At 43.5% G+C, this 22,766-nt stretch overlaps 1 protein-coding gene across 2 annotated transcripts in view; it reads left to right on the top strand.

The window, feature by feature from the left end:
- Positions 1–22,766, top strand: part of BOD1L1 (biorientation of chromosomes in cell division 1 like 1) — a 926,227-nt gene that overhangs the window by 86,550 nt on the left and 816,911 nt on the right. For both annotated transcript variants that reach the window (XM_069631944.1, XM_069631943.1), the window contains exons 4-5: positions 17,283–18,131; positions 21,560–21,709. In XM_069631944.1, coding sequence (XP_069488045.1) covers positions 17,283–18,131; positions 21,560–21,709 — 999 coding nt within the window. The remainder of the gene's footprint in view (positions 1–17,282; positions 18,132–21,559; positions 21,710–22,766) is intronic.

Consider the following 22,766-nt stretch of genomic DNA (forward strand, 5'->3'; position numbering starts at 1 on the left):
ACCTTGTTGGGGTGCCGGTGTCCACGGGCTTGAGAGAGAGGTCACCGGTGCCCGTGTGCGGGCGAGAAGTGTTCAAGAGTGACGGTAGCTATCCGGTGCGGGAGAGGAGGATGCCAGCCAAGTTCAAGGACTATGTATTGGGTTCTGCTGTAAATTAAATTCCCTTGTTTGGTGTGTCTGTATGTGGGGGATGGGTGTGTTGTGTGTGTGTGTGCGTGTTGGAATTCTAGGGTGGAAGAAGTGTTATAGTGTAAGCTGGAATTCTTACCTTGGGATTTCATATACAGCGGGTGCTGATTTCCTATTTACTTGTGGTGGGGGTTCTAGATTCCATTGGGGGACAGTTGAGGTTGCTGCTGGATGAGTCCTGCTGGGCTCAGGGTTGTGCTGACAATAAATCATCTTACAACCTCCATGAGTGTCCTCAAATCATTACATAATCCATTTGAAAAAAACAGAGGAATAAAACATTGTGTGAAGCTACATTGCAGAAGAGTGATGAACGTACTAAAGGTATACCAGGAAGTCGTCCTTAAGAAGTTGTTGTTGTTTGAAAGAGACACATTTGCAACCCTACCTGAGAAATCGAGGGGAAGGGAATCACCCTATGGATCCAAGGATTTCTCCTTGGAAAAGACTATTTTGTTAAATGTATTAATTTTCTTTAATTGTGAACGCTTTTTGCAAAGCCTAAGTCTGAGACAATTCCTTACACCCTTAGTTGTTTATTTCTAGTGTGGGTGTGTGTGTCAGGTTAGTCTGTTTTGGACACAAGGACAGTTTAAATAATTTTGACGGCGAGACACAGACTGATCTTTAGTTTTAGTTTCTTAGGCAGGGAAACTCTTTAGGATGGGGACAGAGGCCTTTATCCAACCCTTTTATTTTAATAAAGATGCCTGACTGTGAAAACATTGCAACTTCATGTCCGCCTCTCATTTCTGACCCCTCACAGTACTTATCCTGGGAGATGGGGCTTATTTGGTATCAACCTGGTGTGGGAAGCCTACCAGCGTGGAAGCCAGAGCCAGTCCTACCCCAGAGATTGCAGTCGGCAGTTTGGAGGGTTCCAGTCCCTGCCCCTTTTCTATGTGCCTGTGTGATTGGAAAAGGTACCACTCTTAATCATCCCATACTTCCATTGCCAGCTTCCCTATATTTGATCCAGGGAACTACATATAGCAGCCGCAGTCGGCCGTAGAGACCATAGCACACTAGAGCCTCTCGTGGGCTACCAAGTGTCGACGCACCCCTATCGGTAGTGCAGCACCTTGAAACGGCTGTGCAACCGGAAAGAACAGACCAAACCAAGTGTCAGCTCATGTGCCGGAAGCTGCCATCCACTTCTTGCAACAACCACGCTCATCTGCAACGGAGCCTCAAAGCGGAGTCTTGACACAGATTATCTGTTGCTTCAGACCGAGCAATTGCTTACCGATAACAGAATCAGGGACCAACTCTTTGTTAAAGACTGCCATGCTGAGGACCTGGACCCTCACACGAACTAGAACTTTAATCATAGTGGGTTGCCATTGATGATCCGCTCTGTGTCCACATTAGAAAAAGGGGAGGAGCTTTGACCCCATATGTGTTTTAATGTGTGTAACATCCCCTGGGTGGGGAAGGCAGGGAAAGGTTGTCTTCTGTAACCATAATGGGTGAGCCAAGTGGGGGAGGAGGATGAGAAGACAAAAGCCCAGAGTGATTGGGAGGCACTTTCCAACCAGAGTCCCGGATAGGTGTCCCCTAGATAGTTCCCAGATAAGTCTAGTTAGAGAAGGCATTTGCCTTCAGGCCATCGCCTATAGACAGATAGACTTTAGATGGTAGGGGATACACATCCATAGTACCTGTCTGGAGTTGAGGGAAGCCTGGTTTAGGATGTGACTGTGAATCCCTAGGTTGGCTAGAGAGAGTGGCAGTGACTAGGCTCTTAGCTAAATTGAAAATAAAAACCCTTGGACCTCATCTGGGAGTTTGTGTTCTTGAGGCCATCTGTTATACCAGGAAATACATGCACCCTGTTGGCCAACATGCCCCTGGAGGAGATCCGCAAGGCGGCCACATAGAGGAGTGTTCATAAATTAAGTCAGCATTACTGCTTGAATTCGACTGCATGTGAAGATTCACGTATTGGTCAGGCAGCACTGAGGAACTTATTTTGATGAATGGCTTCTGCCCCTCTATCTCTAGCAGAGTAGCAATTCTTTTTTGCCTTGCTGCGTTTGATGTGTTGATTATAGAGAAATTACTTCCTGTCCTTCTAGGTATTTTGTATTCTGAAGTATGTGAATCTATAAAAATGTCTCGTTCACATTTTTGTGTGTGAAGATCCAATACTGGTGTTAGGGAGACTTCTCAGAAATGTGCTAATACCTTACAGACCCCCAGCTCCTTTTGCTGGACTTTAGGACTTTTCATTTCTAACCTGGAGAGAGTGAGACCTTTTTCCCACTCCCTCATGTATGTTTTCTGTGATTTGGACTCTGTTTCTTTTGACATTGGAGTCTAACAAAAGCCATAGGTATCATCTTTACATCGCTACACACACAGACTTAAGTGCAGTGCCACAGGGAAGTCTCTCAGATTTCCCAAAGGTTTAAATACATTCTCTTGGTAAAAATACTGTTTCCAAGAGCAGTGAAGTGAAATTGACTTTACTTACATTTGGTAACTTTCTAGACCCAGCACAAGCTATCTTACAATAGGGTGCTGGGGGGGTTACTTAGTATCCACTTTGTCTACTTTCTCAGGTAACATTTTACCTTTTCTACAACAATGGCTGGTGGCAGTGGTTTACTTTTTCCTACCATTGTGTGTTTCTACCACGGTCTGCAATTGTATCTGCAGTAAAGCACCCACCCATGGGTTCCCATTTTGTCAAAATGGCCCGGTCTTCTTTTTTTTTCCCCATTTCTTGTTGGAAAAGTCCTTTTACTCTGCGCGCCAAACCAGGTTTGGTCGCTTTGTTTGTTTAGTCTTTGGCAGGATTCACTGGTGAAGCCCACCTCTGGTTCCAGCATGTCTGGCAGGTGCAGTGAGAGAAGTGCCCGAGACTCCCTGTGCTTAATACCCTTGGTTACAGGAATGAAAGGTCATTGGCTGGCTGGCTGGTTGGCTGGCTGTCCTCCAAGGCTGTGAATGAATGGGAGAAACCGGCTTAAAAGGCGAGGAAGGGCGAGTCGACCACTGGACGAAGGAATCTGAAGAAGAACGTGGAAGAGACGCCTGCTGCAACTCCTGGACCGTTGGTTTGCCCAGTGAAGCCCTGCTACTGTGCTGATTCTCCGAATTCACCTCGACTAGAGAAGCCCTGCAAAGGACGACTTCTTCCCTTGGGTTGGTGGGACCAATCGACCCCATGACAAGCTCATCTGGAAATTCTCTCGGAACTGGCTGTACTTCGTTGCTGCTGCAGGAACCGATTGCCAGGGAGAGGAACACCAAAATCGAGTGAGTGTCTTTAAGTTGGCCCCAAGCTTCAGGAAGATCCTCCAGACTCCCAGGAAGCAGGACTGACCAAGCCTGAGCCACCTCAACAGAGTGCTGGACCCCAGATGCAAGGAAAGTCCGTCAAGGTATCCGAGAACCACGGTGGTGCTATTTGCGGCGGCGCAAGGAGCTGAAACCGCAAAGTGCTGCTGATCTGAAGTTTGCCCATTGCTGCCGCGACCTTCCATTCGTAGTGCAGGAGTCTCCAGATGTCCTCGCTCTTGTTGCCACGACTGAGGCCCAGGAACACAGGATCTGCAGACCTAAACAGGAACAGAAGTCAGCTGAAAACAATTTCTTCTCACCTAAGGTACTGTAAAACTAAGGGGACTTACCTCTTGTTGTGTAGCCTTGCTAGTTCTCAATTGAGACTTGTCTTGGTTGCTTTTGCAGAGTTGCTTTAAGGTTTTCCCCTCACAAGCCTCCTGGCCTGTGACCCTACAGTGATTCTATTTTCTACAGAGACTTCTAAAACATTGTACAAGACTTTTTACTTAACTACAAGAAGTAATTCAGCTCACCTAGACTTTTTTGCTCAATTAACATTAGCTGTCCTGGTTCCCTGAAAGACTCTTCTTACCTCTGACTTTGTGTCACGGTACTTGCCCCCAGACAGGGGAAGCGAACCAACCTGCCCCAGGTGCTAGCACCTATGGGGACCTTTAAGGCCCCAAAGGACTAACCGAAGGCTTCCTGGACTCAGTCCTGCCGTCGTTGCTGCCAGGCTCATACTGCCCTCTCAAGCAAAACAGTCTGCAGAAGAAGAGGGACCATGTGCAGCCTAGTCTGAGGCCTACTGGAGGGACTACTTTACCTAGAACTACTTTGAAAGGGTGTGGTTGGAGGGACTACTTTTTAGGCTATTTAAACCACACCCTTGGAACAGAACACGCTTTGCATTATTCTGCAATCCTGCAGCGTAATGCTCACTGTGTCTGCAAGCTCCAGTCCTATCTTCAGCCACGCCCGTCCTGGTCATCGCGATCCGTGCCTGCAAAGGAAGAGAGAGTAGAGAATAGAACAAGACCCTTACCTGATTCTCCATCTCGATCGTCCGGGAGTCTCCACATCTGCAGAAAAGGAACACCAGGTTAACCGCGCAGAGTAAAGAACCACTTTAAACAAATTAAGCATTGCGCAGCGTGATACTCACCTGAATGCTGTTCATTCTTGCGATCCAACGAGGCACGCGATCGCCTCTCCGGAGCTGCTGCACCTGCTGAATAGAAAAGAAAACATCAGGTGAGCTGCGCCTCTCTAAAGACATCCAATCTCACGCAGCATAAATACTCACCTGAAGCTGCATTCGCTTGCGGTTCCAGGAGTCGCCATCACACGATCTTCGCTCCGGAGGCACCGCACCTGCAGAATAGAAAAGGGACAGCAGATTAGTTGCACAGAAGAACAATATCACATGTTTAGACATTATCGCATCGTGCAATTATAGAAACTTAGTTTGGCATTCTACTCACCATTTCCGGAGAGGAGTCGCTTTTCATCTGGTGCATCCCAAAGGGGAATCTGCAGAGAAAAGGCACAAGAGTGAACCTTTCGCAACTTGAACTCTAAAGCAATCCATACTATCGAGTATTGGCATAAAGACTTACCTCAGAGTCATCGTTGTCTGGAACTCTGCAATAAATCTACAGGATCAATGAAGTTAATTGAATCCCTGTATCTCGTGCACCCCTGCATACAGTCGCAGGATGGAGAGCCCGCCCTTCATAACATTAAGGTGAGACATAGTAGAAGGGTGAACAAGGAGGTCATGGGGGGTGGAAGTCGATCCTCCTCCTTACGGCTAGTTAACATATCATTTCAACATTTTAGGCAAATCTTCCTTCGTGCCAGAAAGACGAAACTGAGTGGGCAGGTGCAGTCATTCATCCCTTCAATACGAGTCACGCTGGTGGAGACCGCTGCAGTCAAGCTTCGTTCGGCGCCCATGTGGAGACTAGGTGAGCGTAACACTTTGTTCTTTAACTTTCCCTCAACAAAAGTCGCACATTAGATAACTTGTGGGACTGGGAAAGGGTAAATGTACTTGCATTGGAGGGTTCAAAAGTACTTACCTGCTTAAGAATATTTGTTAATCATTGTTTTCTTCCGAATCCTTTTCTTTGACACCAAACTCGGCATTGCTCTAAATGTGCCAGTGATATGATACGCCTACCCCTTCCTGTCCGCTCTATTACCTCCTACCCCTCATTCCGCACTTCTGTAAAATCGTATCTCTTCCACTCACCCCTCTGGCACCCTTTTTTCCTCTCTCACTACTGACTCTACCACTTCCTACTCCTCCTACCCCCTCCCTCACTTAGCCCCTCTACTTCAGCACTTTTCCAATCAATAATGTAAATTGGTCCTTGTACTGTTCTCCGGTTCAGATTCATTTGTCATGCATTGCTTCTTGTATTATGCGTGTTCCTCTTGTTAAGCGCTTTGGATTAAAGTGCTATATAAATAAAAATAAATACAAATATATAATGTCCACGGTGTCCTAGATATTTAAGTCACCTCAGGGTGTAGGAAGTGTCTGTGTGCCATCCCAAATGGGTATCTACTGATTTATTGAGTGTGTATTTTGAAGTATATTATTGTTACATATATATTGCTCCCTTCTAAGGAAGGCTTATTCAACTGACTGTTAAATTAATAAATAATTGTTTAATCATGAAACCTTGAGTGTAAGTGTTTATTTGAATACTTTTCACTGTGAATCTCTGTGTAATAACCCTACAGCTCACATTGACCCCTCTTGAGATAAGCCTGGTTGCTCAGTCACTCTACCAACTTGTGTAGTACATGCATATACCAAAGGTTGGGTTAACTACTGCCAAGAGGACAAGGCTGGTGCAGTCTCCCGCAGGGTACTGCATACATTCTTGCCTAACAACTGGCAAGGAATTGGTTACTGACCTGTAAGCGTAAACCTCCAGCATAGGTGTCTTTTTTAATAGATTCACATACACCCTCCCTCCTCCCCTACAATTCTTCGCTTGGGATGTGTATGGTGGCTAATCTGCTCCCAAAATCTGAAGGCGAAACTGAAGCTTGTAGAATGTGGACTGGCAGCACTGGGCGTGTCACAATGGCTTGACTGTGCATGAGCTCTTAAGCGAGCAGAAGCCAGTTTATGAGGCTATATGTGCTACAAAAAGAACAAAAAGCCTCCTGGGATTACCTGCCTGAAAAGCGGGAATATTCAAAAGTATGTGACTCTCTAAATGTCACCAATACTGGAGATCTACACTTACAGGTAAGTAATAATTTCAAAGGGATACCGGTTCGGAACGGGCCGCTCTCTGCCTGATTCTTCCACCTCTGAAATTCTGCCTGGTTCTCCACCAGGCAGAATAGATGAACCTGGAAAGCTGGGCTCAAATCGCAGCTTCACCCTTGACCAAAGTATGTGGTTCTGGGTGTAGGTTATTTTCTCACTGTCTTATCTTGTTCAAGTGCTGAAATTGTAGCTTGTTTGAGTGATGTTGGAAGCTCACTTTAAAGTCACACTTTGCCTTCCCCGCCCTTCACTCCTTTGTATCTCACTTAAAGCTCTACTTAGAGCTTCAAAATTGTGTCTATATATATATATATATATATATATATATATATATATATATATATATATATATATATATATATATATATATATATATATATATATATATATATATATATATAATTTGATAAAAAGATAGACATCTCTCTCTATATAAAGCAGAAAATGTTACTTTGTTCCTTATACAATTCCAAACCGTTGCACCAATCTTAGTCATTATGACGGAGGGACGTGGGTGTCTCCAGGGTGATTGTTAAGTTGTGGGTTTGGGGTTATAAATAACCACTCATGAGCCTTGTTCAGTTTAGGTATCTTTAGTAAGTCCACAGGAACACAGGTAAGTACATCAGGTATAATACATGACAAGTTCATAGGATAGAAGCATCCACCGGTCCCCCTGTGCCAAGCTTAAGTTTCCAACTGGCAATCCAGGAACACAGGCACTCCCATCCAAACATTCCATCCAGAACACTCCATACCAAACATTCCAGACTCAGGCACACATACATACAGGGAATAGCCACATAGTCAGGATAGGTAAAACACAACACATCTCCCCCCACACATAACCATGCAATCAAAGGAAGAAACAGAAAGAACAGTGTTACTACATGTATGTAAATAAGAACAATCCTTCTAAACATCTATCCAGCAAACTGCTCTTAGCATAAAGCTATCCCCTACCAAGTCCTTGGAGTACATGCCAATTGGCTAACCCACTTCCAAAACAATCAATAGAACCATAACAGGCCTTTTATGGATCTCGCTACAAGGGAACCAGCCCGCAAACTCATACACAACCATTACCACCTACATCACAACAATAACCCTGCATCATCATTCACCAACAACAAATTGTGCTAACACAATCTACAGGGTTAAACCCCACTATCTGCCTAAAGCGTACTGATCTCCACACCACTGTGGGTGTCCTCAAAACACCCTCTAAAGAAACCAAATGCTCGCAACTGAGCACACTACCATTTCCTCCACTCCACCACTCCAGGCAAAATGCCTGAGCTAATAAATGCTCACCATTGAGCATCCCATGCTCACCATAGAGCAACCAAAACTCGCACTGCTCCACCACTCCAGGCGCATGCCTGAGCTACTAAATGCTCACCATTGAGCATCCCATGCTCACCATAGAGCAACCAATAACCTCCACTCCACCACTCCAGGCACTATGCCTGAGCTAATAACTGCTCGCCATTGAGCATCCCATGCTCACCATAGAGCAACCAATAACCTCCACTCCACCACTCCAGGCACCATGCCTGAGCTAATAAATGCTCGCCATTGAGCATCCCATGCTCACCATAGAGCAACCAATAACCTCCACTCCACCACTCCAGGCACATGCCTGAGCTAATAAATGCTCACATTTGAGCATTCCATGCTCACCATTGAGCAACCAATACTCACACTCACAACCGCCTCAGGCACCATGCCTGAGCTACTACATGCTCACCATTGAGCAACACATTCTCACAACTGTCCTTACATCACTGCCCAGACACATTCCCTCAAACACACCAGTCAGGAAAATTGAGCATTTAATATGATAAACAAGGGTTAAGCACCACACTTGAGTCCAATAATAAAGCTTTCAAAGTCCTTATGGTTGTTTTCCTGTGGAAGAATAATTGGTTAATACAGTGCAAAGCATAAACACAACTCACATTGGGTTTTGAAATTTCAGTACATAGCCAAGTCATCAGAAATTCCCATAGACGCACCCTTTAGCGCCACACAACGCCACCAATACTGGCAAACGCACCACCTCTTTAGGCACCTCAACACCGGGAACTACATCCCCAAACACAATAACAAAATACATTTGAGGTCAACACATTGCCGGATCTGTAATGTTGAAATCTCTTGTTTTTGACCCACCAATACCCAGCATAACAATACAGAATCATTACATTTTTTTTTTTTTTTTTTTTTTTTTTTTTTATATAATGGCATCTCCCCCCATGCATAACCATGCCATCCAAGGAAGAAACAGAAGGAACTGAAACATTTCCTCACAAAAACATACTGTCATTGAACGCCACATTCTGCAATGTTGCAGCATCAAACTGGTACATTTTACATGTGCATCTTAAATAAAATGACTCCTGAATAGCGTTGCTTACGAACACAAACGCTAACTGTTCCACGATATCAGGCCTCCGTGACGAGTAAACAGTTCCATTAATCACTGCTGGCAGGTCTCCAAGCATGACAAAAGCTCCAAAGATCACTGCTAACCTCCCGCTGTTCTTCTTTCTGAATGTATTTCAGATGGATGAAAGTCTTTAGTTCCGATGGGCCGGAACACTCCTAACTTCCTTAATGCACGTCATCACGTTCATCCACGTCCTAAGGGCCTTTCCTCAAAACAGCCTCCTAATGTAAACTGGGAAACAAATGGTGCAGGCATTTCTCATGCATTCCAGCCAACGGCACGGCTGGAATGCAGGGAACACAATTGGGCGCGCGTTCGCAATGGTCACCATTATCCTCAGCCACGCAGTGACGTCACCACTTACAAACGGAGCTCCGAACTGGACACAGCTCCCAGGAGCAACCCCCATCCAGTCCATAACAGCTGTGATCCGTGCTGTAACCAACATGCCGCCCCCACTGCGCTTTCCTGAGGTGACGCCCGCACAACGGTAAGACTCCTGAACATCATTTAAGTCCAATAGCATGCATTTCAACGGTATGCATTTAACCAGCATGTGAGATCAGCTTGCTGACAAAGTACAGTCTCCTGGTGCCAGGGAAGGACCCCTTCACAAGAGGTACAATCTTTGAAATCACTAATTGACTGTAAATACTGAAGCCGCTCCACTGCTTAACACTTTCTCTGACTTTCACTGCCGACCACAAAAGTCACTCAATTGTTTACCCGGCCCCTTGTGCACTGTCTCTATTAGCTGCTACTCACTCCAAAGACCAATTTCTTATACGCTGTCAGTAGTGCAGCGCTTCCCTGCAATGTCACTGAGCCGAGCCGTTCACTCATCCATGCAGGCACAGCACGCTTACCTTGGGGGCCGGGCGGTGGATGCCTCTGTGGTTACTGCTCCTTGCTGATGGGCAACTTCCTTGCCCCTCTTGTGTCCTGGTAACAGTCCTTGTGAGTACTGCTTGGTTCCTTGTTCCTTTTCTGTTGCTGCTCCCTTCAGTTTCCAACCATCCTCGTCGCCAATGTTAAGTTGTGGGTTTGGGGTTATAAATAACCACTCATGAGCCTTGTTCAGTTTAGGTATCTTTAGTAAGTCCACAGGAACACAGGTAAGTACATCAGGTATAATACAGGACAAGTTCATAGGATAGAAGCATCCACCGGTCCCCCTGTGCCAAGCTTAAGTTTCCAACTGGCAATCCAGGAACACAGGCACTCACATCCAAACATTCCATCCAGAACACTCCATACCAAACATTCCAGACTCAGGCACACATACATACAGGGAATAGCCACATAGTCAGGATAGGTAAAACACAACAGTGATTTGGGACTATTCCTTATTAGGCCTCTTACAAATGTATTTGGGCCATTCCTCATTGGGCCAGATATATTTGGGCCTGTCCTTATTGTGACACCACCTGAAGGTCTACCCAAGGCTAATGTGTTTGGGCCTGATAAAGGGGGAGCCCCTTCAGCTTGCATTCTTTTCTGTGCCCAATCCATGTCCCTACGGCTAACCCTTTTTCAGTTTTTCTATATTCCTCTCCCCACTCTGGTGGATAATCGATATTTGTTACGATGTATCAAACCCACTTGGCTTCTGGAATCTTGTTCATCATCATTCCATTTCTCTTAGTCATAGATTTGTTAACGTAATGCCAGAATGTTTGACCTAGACACTGCTTCAAATATATAGTCAACTCTTTTTTCTGAGAACCCCTATACCACGTAAAGATTTGACCCTGTTTTTTCTCAGTATTTATCACCACTGGATTTATACATTTATAAGTTCCAAACATCCAGAAACACTGTCCAGTTAGTACTATTTCTAAACGTATCTACAGGAAGATCAGAGTAACTATATCAATACATTTCATATTAAAATCCCTGGCGATTATAACATTTCGCTTCACATCATCATGCAACCAGGTATTCAATACCTCGTCAATGAACAACGGTAGCGTTTTAGTATTGTTTTCACCCGACTGATCAAATATATTGATTAAAAGTACTTCAAAATAACTTTCAGGGCTCGGATTCACTATTACTGTTGCCAAGGCATTCTTATTACATCGCAATGGCAGGAATTCAAAGACTGATAGGCCTGATCTAACCCCAGTCAGAAGTCCACCAGATGGTCTTGCCAAGGCTTTTTTGCTAGCCAACCTCTGAGTTGTAACGGGACCATCTAAACAGCAAGAGTGCGTAAGCTATGTCTCTTGTAGGCAGAAAATATCAGATTTCAATAGCAAATCTCTAACCTCCTTCTCATACAAAGAAAGAGTGTGAACCTTGTGAATTCCACAATAGGTTTCTCTTATTGTTCATTACAGCATTAGGACTATGGCTCAGTTCTTCTTTGCCAATATCGCCGGAAGCCATCTCCAATCCTGGGTGGCGTCCCCGTGGATACCAGGTGAGCGTAACAGAACAGTAGTCTTAAGCTGACCAATCTGACAGGAATATTTTGTTTTTATGATTTTCTAATTATTCAATCCCTTGAGGGACCAAGAAGGATCCGCTTCTAGGTCAGCCTCAGTAGTTTGTAAAGGGATCATCTCAAAGCCCTTCTTCAGAATCTCCTCAGCATATCTCATTAAATCAGTATAAATCTGGGCAGTGAAATGCACTATTGCCCAATGTGGTTCTTTGTCAAATTCTGATAATTCTACACGCAGCACATCATCTGACATTATCATGGTCCGATGGGAAATCTGATGGAAAATGTGCAGTACCCGCTGTCTATTTATGTATGGGTTCTCGGTCATTGCATTTATTTTCAACAGCTTGAGTTTCTGGACATTACGTTTATTTAATCATACTTGGCCTCGTGCCACTTCCATATCCAGAGCGGGCCGTTGACCTTTCCTTTCATTTCAGTCTTGAGCCATCAATAAACTATTGTCCCGGCTGTTGAATATGTCATCCGACCCCTAATTTTCCACATAAGAAACATCATCCTTCTTACAAACCTCATGCCTTGGTTCTTTTATTTTTTTGAGCCAGTTATCTATACAGCCCTGGTTTGGTCCACGTTGTTGCCCTGATCTTATTTTCTTTTCTCTAGTTTCTAAATGTATGTTCCCTGCTGGGATTTATGTAAGCCTTCTCCTCCAAATCACTTGAATAGGGATTGATATTACCCTTTCTCAAGGGCGTAGTTTTTTCCCAACTCGAAGAGCTTTCTGTATTCTGCCTTTTGCTGTTTCCTTATGTTGTGAAGACGCTTCTTATTTCGCTTTGTTATACGCGATGCTAATTCTGCCACTTCCTTCATGCGCACAATCACCATTGATATCTCACCTACCCTCTGGTCTGTCTTCTTGGATCTACCTTCACCTTCATTTTCCTTCATCTCCAGAATGATTAGATCCTCAACATAGGCAGTCTTGCATGGCTGAGTTACGGGTATCTGGGTGTGATTTATACTTGTAGGCTCCCCATTCATGTCAACATCACTATTAAACAATATAATGTTCACAATGCGACTAACCGCATATGTTTGTTCTTTTAAGTTTCTTACTATGTTAGAACATAGTATAAATAAGGCCTTTACTGTGGCTTCTAAGGCAGAAAAACTCAAATGTGAAGAAGAGTCCATAGACTCATCTGGTTCTTCCAGATCTTCCCTAGTCTGGTCTTTAGCCTCCGGTCTAACAGATCTGGACAATCTGGATTCCATTGTATTAGCCAAATCTTTCCTTGGTGGTTCAGCTTGACTCATTAAGTTCTTATAGGTCGTCTCCCGCCCTCACAGGCATTCCCATTGCAGAGAATAACATAAATTCAGACGCAAGTGATTATTATCCAGGGAATGTATTTGTGGCACCCCCACCTCACTTATAGTTTTTGGTGAGGATGTAGTTTTTTCATTACTACCCAGCATTGGGGGAGTCTCTGTTAACCCCCACGGATCACCTATGGAAATATGAAGTAATTTTTCCCAGAATATTCTCCTTACTATTGTCCCCTTTTTGCTGTACTTTACATAATTTTACTAATATGGTTTTGCTGCTTCTCTCCATGACTGACTTCTCTCTGGGTTTTTCCTTGTGCGTACTAGCATTTTTAATACCAGCTCCGCACTCGCTACAGCCACAATAAGAAATATTATAAAGGGCGTACCCCTAGTCCCTTAACGTGGAAAGATTTGTCCCCCCCCATCCACTTTCTGCTAGACAGCGAGACCGCACTTACTGGTGCACTCACTCTGGAGCGCGAGCCTGCTGCTTAAATACACTGCGGCTGAAAAGGGAGCGGGAGCTCAACTCTCCAGCCAAAGATCCCAGAGGAAAATGCTGCTCCAACTGCAAGACCAGCGAGAGAGCACTACCTGGTGGATTCGCTCTGGTGCATACTAATATTATTTGAAAAATAAAATCAACCAAAGTCTGCTCTACCTGCCAGTTTAGGGATACCCCTTGGTCTCTTAGTTTTTGAGTTGCCAAATTGCTAAAGTCTATGGCTGGAGTTGCATCTAGAAATGGGAAAGTGTTATATCTGGCAGTGTGTTATGGGATATGTAGTATTTGGAGTTGTTGGAGATAGTGGAACCATGGATGGAGTGAGAGTGGAGAGTTCTAGGCGGAGTCGGTCAGTCAAGGGGCTTGGAGTAAGGTGTCCAACAGAGCTCTATACCCACAACTTTGAATGTACCAGCAAACGGCTAATAGAACAGCCTGGGTGTGGATATCTCCTTTGTATCACTGGCGACAAAGATATCTGAAAGGGTACCAATATCTCATTTGTATTAAGGCTGGTGCTAAACACGTTGAGGAATATTCATATTTCCCTCAGAGTGGAAGTGAATAAAGTTGGAGAAGTTGGAGTGGCTTGGAGTATTCGAGCCGGTGGAGGTGTCTGATTGGATGTCTCTCATTTGTCATGGTGAGACATTAGGCTGTGTGTGGATTTAAGAGGTCTTAACCGTAGTATGATAGTGGACAAGTTCCCTCTTCCCTAACATCAGAGAGATGATTATTTTGGTAGGTGGGGCCAAGGTGTTTAGCGCATTGGATCTAACTTCGACCTAGCATCAGGTAAACCTACATCTGGATTCTAGAGACCACACCACCTTTAGCACTAGCACGCCGGACGGCACATATAGGTGGCTGCGTATGCCATTTGGGCTTGTGACGGTGGAATGCATTGCTGAAGGGAGTTTTCTGTTTTCAAGATGATATACTAGTGACTGGAACTGATGAAAAATAACATAATATAGAGGCTGGGTAACATGCTTATAATCATAAGGGAGACTGGTTTGACGTTGAAAAAAAGAGAAGTGAAGATTAAGCATTGGGGGAGCTCCTATCTAGGACAAAAATTTAGTGCATGAGGACTTGAACCAAAAGGAGAGCTGGTATGTGCCATTGTGAGCTTGGTGAGGTCGAAGGACAGGCAAGGTGTTATCCTCTTTTGGGGGCTTGTGGAGTACTAGGCTTAGTTTTTTGATCAATTTGCAGGCAGGTGCAAGGAAATTAAGAAGTTAAGCAAGAAAGGAGTGCAATCGTTTTTGTCTAAAGAGTATGAAAAGGAATGCCAATGTGAGGGCACCAGTACTGGTGAGCTTTTGTGCATAACCCGACATGGATCATGACAGATGCCAGTGTCACAGGCCCTGATGCAGTGCTGTTCCAAAGGCAACATGGTGTTGACCGAGTGGTGGCCTTTACATCACGTGCATTGAGGGATGCAGATTCTCGGTATTCGTTAATTGAGAAAGAGGATCCATTGCCATTAATAGATTCTATATTTTTGTCTGGGGAAGGAGGTTCATGGTGCAAACTGACCACAAGCCACTTGTAGGGGGTTTTCACTAGCAAGGGTTTGGAGTGTGATTAAAGACGAATCCTGAAGTGGGTGGCGTTGCTGCAAGGACATGATTTCGTAGTTGTGTAAATTCCTAGTTGGAAAACATTTTGGCATATTCATTTTGTCTATAACCGAAATGGAGGGCCAACGTGTAGCAGTCACAGAAGAATGGGAGGAGGAGAACAAACCAGTATTCCAAGTCTGTGGCAGTGGAGTTTCTGTTAGGGAGGAGTGGAACGAGGCAGCTGAGGAGGATGGTTGTTCATGGAGAAGGTTGGATCTGTTTGGTGAGAACGACCTGAGGATGAGGTAATAAAGCAGTACTACAGAGTCCGGGAAAGAGCTTAGCCTAGAGGACTATTTGTTGTGTAAGGGATGAAAGGTCGTTTCTCCTTATGATTTAAGGGAGAGAATTTTGGAGTTGGCCCATGAGGGGCACTGGTGTAAAGGGAGATTGAGGGGTGATCATTGGCGGACCAATATTGATGAGGATTTGGAAGGTGGTGGCCAAGGCCTGTATGTTGTGTGGGGAGTTGGATACATCTGTGCGAAATTACATTCAACTGCTGAGCCCGCCCAATTTGCCAAAATGCCATGACAGTGTGTGGGACATGACGTCTTGGGACCCCTTGCGGGTGAGACCGGGAGGAAGAAATACATTCTGGTGTTCTTTGATCGGTTTTCCAAGTGGGTAGAATCAAGGGTGGTATTTGAAGCAGATTCTAGGGCGATAGTGATTTTTAGACAAAATATTCCAGAGGGAGGGATTTCCATCTAAAATAATCACTGACAGTCAAATCCAGCTGACGTTGCGTTTGATGGAATCCTTTGTGAAACCACAAGACCTCCTTCTACCATACAGAGAGGAATGGTACTGTAGAGCGTTTCATTTGCACTATTATGCAGGCAATTCACATGGCGGTTCTAGAGGGAAGGGATTGAGCAGAATCGGTGCTGAAGAGGTTTTGCTCCTATCGCCTTGTGCCACATGCCACCACAGGGTTGTGATGTTTGAAGTACTAAGAAAAAGGACACTTCACACACCAGTATGTTGGGAAGAGCTTGTTTTGTGGAATGGGATGAACAGAAGTTTAGGGAGGAGGTGAAGAAAATGGGAGAGAACATAAAGGAGAGGTGCGACATGATAAAGCATGCTAAGAAACAAAAGTTTCAGGTGAGGGAGAGAGTATCAAAAAAGGAGGAACATGTCACTAAGGGGTGTAGCATATTTTAGCCACAGACGGTTGTGAGGGTGTATGTGGATGCAGTGGTCACAGAGGATTGAAGAGCTTGGAATAAAGGAAGGGTGGGAAAGAGCGCTGTTGGAGGTTGGTACAACACCCAGAACGTAATTTCTCAGAGGTGCTTTTTATTTATGGTTTTGTTATTTCCTTGGTGGGATTTGCTAAATTAAGGGTTGTGTGTGTATATATACATGTATGTCAGAGTTGTTGTGTGTGAATGGGGGAGGGGGGGCGTGGTTGTATCTGGCAGTGTATTATGGGATATGTAGTATTTGGAGTTGTTGGAGATAGTGGAACCCTGGATGGAGGGAGAGCTCTGGCATGCACCAAGAATTCTAGGAGAAGTCTGTTGATTGTGGGGCTTGTAGTAAATAGGTATCCTATAACCACCAATGTTTCTGTACCAATAAACTGCTAATACACAATCTGTGTGCATGGATCTCACCTTTTGAATCAGAAAGGTTCTTGGCTGCTCGTATACTCTTACTCTCATGGTTGTGTTTGTATTTTCTTTGAGGTGAAAGAATATTGCTTTGTGCTCAGAATATATTACTACTTCAATAATTATCACTGTGATTACACAACACTTGAGAAATAGAGTTGTAGGATCTTTAAACAAATTATATTAGATAATGCACTACCTGTCATAGAGAATGCAAAAGCTGCATCATGATACTGGATAAAATGCATTTTGATGGGAAACAGGTTAGAGAGTTAAGGTAAATAATGAGAGGTGTGGTTCATGAGGTGGTGTCTATATGTAATGAAACCAACGATGTGCAAGTCTCTTGGATTTGATTGTGAACTTTATAATATTGCTCTCAAGATACCACTTACAACATGCAGGTATCATTATTTTGTAACATGTTCTTTGTTTGCTGGTGTCCTGCTTCAGAATTGATATAAAAGGACTATATAAATGTTTAAAAATTGATTGAAAACAAGAATTTAACATCCTTTTTTGAAACAATCTGTTCTGTTTTTCATAAAGGTTTGTCCGCTGTTAGTACTGGTGGGAATGTAGCGAGTGATGCTATGTCTATCTTGGAAACGATAAGCTCTCTGAATCAAGAGGCATGTGCAGCAGCGCGATCTTTCACTGACAACCCTTCTTTAAAGGGCAGCGACCGAACCTTCAAGAAAGTTGCCACTCAGCAGGGTACAGATTCTAACGTGGAGAAAGAACACAACTTGGAAGAGGTTCAAGAAAAAAGGGATGCACAGGACAAATGTGAGATTCAAGCTGAAGTGACTGAAACTGGTTTGAAACAGGACGAATTGCATGATGCCACATGCCAGAGTGAGGAAGTAATAAATCTATTGAAGGGGTCTGGAAATGTAAGCTCAATTGGAGAGTGTGTGGTAGATAATGAAAATAAGAAATCTAAATTAACTGATAGAATAGATGAAAAGAAAGAAAAACTAATTGAGAAAATTGATGATAAAAAGGAAACTGAAAAAAGTGTGGATCTAAGAACTAAATTGACTAAAGGCTCTGACAAAGGTGAAGAACAGAAAGCTAGAGAACCGGATACAAGTGAAGTTCAAATAGCAAACATATCGGATAAAACTGAGGAGCAGAAGGCTAAGAAAACTGATAAAAAAGATATGTCTGACAAAGGGGATAAGAAAGAAGACAATCGGGAAAATAAAACTGAAAAGAAGGACGACAAACGGGAAATTAAGGCTGACAAGAAGAATGACTATTCAAAGAAAAGTGATGATCGGTTAAAAGCGAAAGAGGAAAAGCCAAATAAAGAGAGAGCGGCGGATTCAGGAAAACAGACAATTTATGATAAACCTATTAATAGACAGAGGAACACCCAGCTTCTAAAAGAAGGTAAGACCCTTCCTTCGATCTTGTCTATTTGCATGTAGGTGATCTCTTGTTTTTTTTATGCTTCGTTTTACTATAATAATCAAGATTATAAATACTTGTAATTGTGCACTGAATTTCACTGGGGCTATTATTCTTTACTGGAAACCGATATTTGAAAATATTGCCCCTTCCCCAAAACAGCCCTTTCATTGACTGTTTTCACTCCAAAATCTCCACGAGATGCTGCCAATAGGTGTCTCCTTCTAATTCACAGAGTTGATCATACTGCACATGAATACACTGCGCACATTGAATGCAGGCATACATTTTCCTGATGCATAAGCACTCTTTGATATGCTAACATTAAGATAATTCGCCCTGGGAAGCAAGCATCCATGCCTTTTACGTTTTATTTAGTTCAGCTATTTAACAGGATTTCAAGTAACAGCAGAGGAATGGGAAAACCTCTGGAGGAAAATGCCAAAAGTAGCTAGGGCCGCACAGCTTCAGGAGGCGTGGTACAAATACTGTTATGGATGGCATTACACCCTGGTCCACCTTCATAGTATGTACCCAGACGCAATGCAGGAGTGCTGGAGGAGGTGTGGGGGAGGGGGTTCCGCAGCACACATATGGTGGGAATGCCCCCGGATCCGCCCGTTCTGGGAGGCAGTCCTTCAAGCACAGGCACACACATTTGGGGAGAGGGCAGGGAGGGACCCCAAACTTGTCTTCTTGTGCCTGAAGGAAGGGGAGGAGGAAGGGGAATATTGGGCCAGGGAAAGGGCCAGGGTGATACTACCACTGGCGGCGATGACTCTCATAGCACAGAAGTGGAAGGGCCCCACGATCCCAACGGAGCAGGAATGGCTCAGGAACATTTGGGAACTGGTAGCCTTGGAATGGGCCACATATGCAATGAACAATAACCTACAGAAATTTGCTATAGACTGGGGAGAAACGCTCACCTTCCTGAAAGGAGACTTCACCGCACAACGGTGTCCGCAAAGATTGAAACTCCTGGATTTGCACTAAATCAAAAACTTAGCTAACCTGGTTGGGGACCTTCGAGTAGGAGGAGGAGGGGGAAATATTGTAGTAACAGCGCTTGCTAAGTGGCACTTACATTTCTAAAATGCATGTACAATTTTTCCCTAAGCTCTGCTTTTCAAAGCGGAGTCAGTTTCACTGCTTTTCTCACAGGAAAGCAGTGGCAGTAATGATATTTCTTGCAGAGCCTTTCTATTAGAAGGTCTAATAACATTTTCTTGCAACACTTCTTTACATCTTTAAAATTAGATTATGAACTGCTACAAACGTCAATCCACGTAATTACTGCAGGAAGCCCTGCTGTGCTTCCTTGTAAAAGTTTGTTCCGGCCTACAGCTCAAAACTGATAAAAGATAGAGAAAAAAAAAGTGCCAATGTACACCGACTTTTACATTAACTTAAAAGTGTTACAGACAATTGAAATTATAAACCAGTTACAAACTATGCCACTGATTAAAGCCATGCAGTTGCTTTAATTAGAGCTTTCACTGGAACATTAGAAAGGGTTTGCTAATGAAGTTGGCCACCCCTTATCCCTGTGTAGAGATGAGTGTTCCAGCTCGAAAACATGCCAAACCTTCGTGTCAGTCTCCTTCTTCTGCACCCTTACATTTTATTGCCTAATGTTATAGTGCTTGGATTTCTTTACATAAGGTTCAACTGTTTACGATGGGTACAATATATTGAAAAATGCAGAACAGTGTTATTATTTTCAAATTAAATTGTTTTATTGCTCTCTCAAGAGAAGTTGAAATTTTGTTGTCTTGCTTAATTTGCTGTGTCATTGAACTTTTTATTATTTTTTATTTATTTATAATGCACCGAAAGCCTGCAGGCATCAGGGTGGAACACTGACACAATAACACAAACAAATAAGACGGGACAATTCCATCTTAAGAGGACCTGCTTAGGCAGCTTAACAAGTGATTACTGGAAGAGGGTGGTTTTTAGTGCTTTGCAAAAGCCCTTGTATTCTCTTCCTGCCTGTGCACCGAAAGCCTGCAGGCATCAGGGTGGAACACTGACACAATAACACAAACAAATAAGACGGGACAATTCCATCTTAAGAGGACCTGCTTAGGCAGCTTAACAAGTGATTACTGGAAGAGGGTGGTTTTTAGTGCTTTGCAAAAGCCCTTGTATTCTCTTCCTGCCTGAGCACAAGTGCCGGAGTGTTTCAAAATTTGGCGGCGCACACTGGAAACGATCTACCCAACCCCTTAGATCATTTGTAGCCACGGCAGATCACCATAGGTGTGTTGGAGGAGCCAAGAAGCCTTGTAGCTGAGTAACAAGAAACTAGAGATTTTACGTATAGGGGACCTTTTCCAAAGAGGCAGCTGTGCACTAGGGTACCCACTTTAAAGTTAATACTACTTGCACCGGGAGCCAGTGGAGGGCTCTCCTATGGTCTGAGATAAGTTCCCTTCTCGGGATTCTTTTGGCGATTCGCACAGCATCGTTCTGTATAGTTTTACATTTTTTTTAGACAGGACTTAGAAGCGTCAATTAGCAGGGCGCTACAATAATCCAGTCTTGACATAATGGTCGCTCGAGCAATAATTGCAGTTCTTTTCAGTCAGAAAAGGTTGGATGTTCTTGAGCAGGCGAAGATAAGTAATTGCAGCTTCGACCAATCTGATTGACTAGGCGTCTGCATTCATGGAGGCCTCCTATTGGATGCCCAGGGGTTTTACTTTATTCTGCACTTGGATGGTGCACTTCTCTATTTTGAAACTTGTAAAGTCTGGCGTCAATTTAGAGAGGGCTGTTCTTTTGTTTTAATGTAAATACTTGGAAAAATTATTAAACAATCCCTCGTATATTCGAAACACATTTTATGACCCTTTTTAGCATATTTTACCATTGGATAACGTGTAGCATTTTTCCTACCATTTCATGATTTATGCAATTGTCTTTCCCTTTCTGTGTTATTTTCTAATTTTGACATTACTCAGTGAATGCTTAATCGATTATGAACTAAACACCAATCAATAAAGTAAATTGTGTCAGATTTTGCAATAAATGTGTTTTTTTTTTTTACTGTATGTGTGTATGCCATTGAACTTCTCAACTGTTTGCGTGATGTAAAATATATTACAATACAAATGTTTGTCTACCTTTATTCTTATTTGTTTTAAAGGGGTTTGCACCTGCTTATATGTTACATACTCGAGCACAGTTTTGCCATGTCTTTTTCGATCTGTGATCTAAGCATTGTTTACATAGTGCATTTACTTTTTTCATTTTGTGTGTTTTTCCTGTTGCAACAAGGACGCTTCTAAGCTTTAGTGAAAGCAAAACGGTTCTAGGCTACAGCACCCCTTCCTAATTCAATTCAAAGTGTCTCCAAGGTAATCCATATTTTGCTCTGATAGTACTTCTTTTTTTTCTTACAGAATACTCGTCAGAGGATTCAGATATGGATTCACTCTCTGATATCACAGTAAGCTCTGTACATACAAGTGATCTTTCATCTTTTGAAGAAGAGAGTGAGGGGCAAGCCCCTGTTTCAGACAGCACTGAAGAAGGAGAGATCACATCTGATGGTAATTATACGAAAAACAAGGAGATTATTTGTTTACCGAATAAAATGTTCCGTTTCTCGCATTTAAATCAACCCCTAGGGGCGTCTGTTTGTGTCTGAATAACCTTAATAAATCAGTGTAGGCTCTGTCCACTTGCGCAGTTAAGCTGTATTAATTCCCATTGATACATATCTGATTGTTAGCTTTATTAAAACAGAAATGGGTATTACGTTTTGCAGGTAACTAACCTTGCAGTTACATATGGATTTTTTATTTTGTCTAACTTGATGCACTTAATGGTGTCCTGATTAATGCATTCACCGGCCAGTGTTAACTTGTTTTCTTTGGTAGCTTACAGGACAAGGAAGATAATAATAAGCATTGGCTGTTCAATTTCAGGATCCACTAGTATGCCACAGGAATGGGTAAAATACACCTCTGGTCACAAATTAAACACTTAGTGATATTTCATGTTTGCTTTATTCTAGCAGTTCTGCCTGTACTACGTTTCCTTTCTAATGGATTCCTTCCTCCCACAGATTCCTCATCTATTATATTCACTGTGCAGCTGTGCTTTGGAAACTTTCTGCTGCCAGGAGGCGCACAGCAGCTCTTCGTTGGCTCTGTCTGACGGCTCTACGAGCCCTGCATGGACATGACGGGCCAGTTTATATTGAGGTGCAGCGCCGTTTGACCCAGTTCCTGTTTTTCCCCACACACTCAGTTTGCATCATGTAAATGCTTGTTTGAATCTTCAATTTTGTCGTCCTCATGACCAACCCCGCGAAGGCAAGGAGCACGATACCCAGGATTGATGATACCCATGATTGAGGTTCTTGTCAGTCCATGCACCCAAAGACCCTCTGGGAATGGGTGGCATAACTCCCAAGACAAAGGGTGATGTTTGCGCAATCTTGTCCAAAGTCATGCAGCACAGATCACCCCTTATCTCTGTATGAAAATGCTTGCCAATCTTTCTTCTTATTTCATGAAATACAAATACCAGCATTCCCGGCGGATCTTTCACATCATAGCAGCCCGCCAGAGCTTCTAGCCAGGCGTCTCCTATCCAGAGAAC

This window comes from Ambystoma mexicanum, chromosome 6q, assembly GCF_040938575.1.
Source record: "Ambystoma mexicanum isolate Mex_15411 chromosome 6q, UKY_AmexF1_1, whole genome shotgun sequence".
NCBI classification, from domain to species: Eukaryota; Metazoa; Chordata; class Amphibia; order Caudata; family Ambystomatidae; genus Ambystoma; species Ambystoma mexicanum.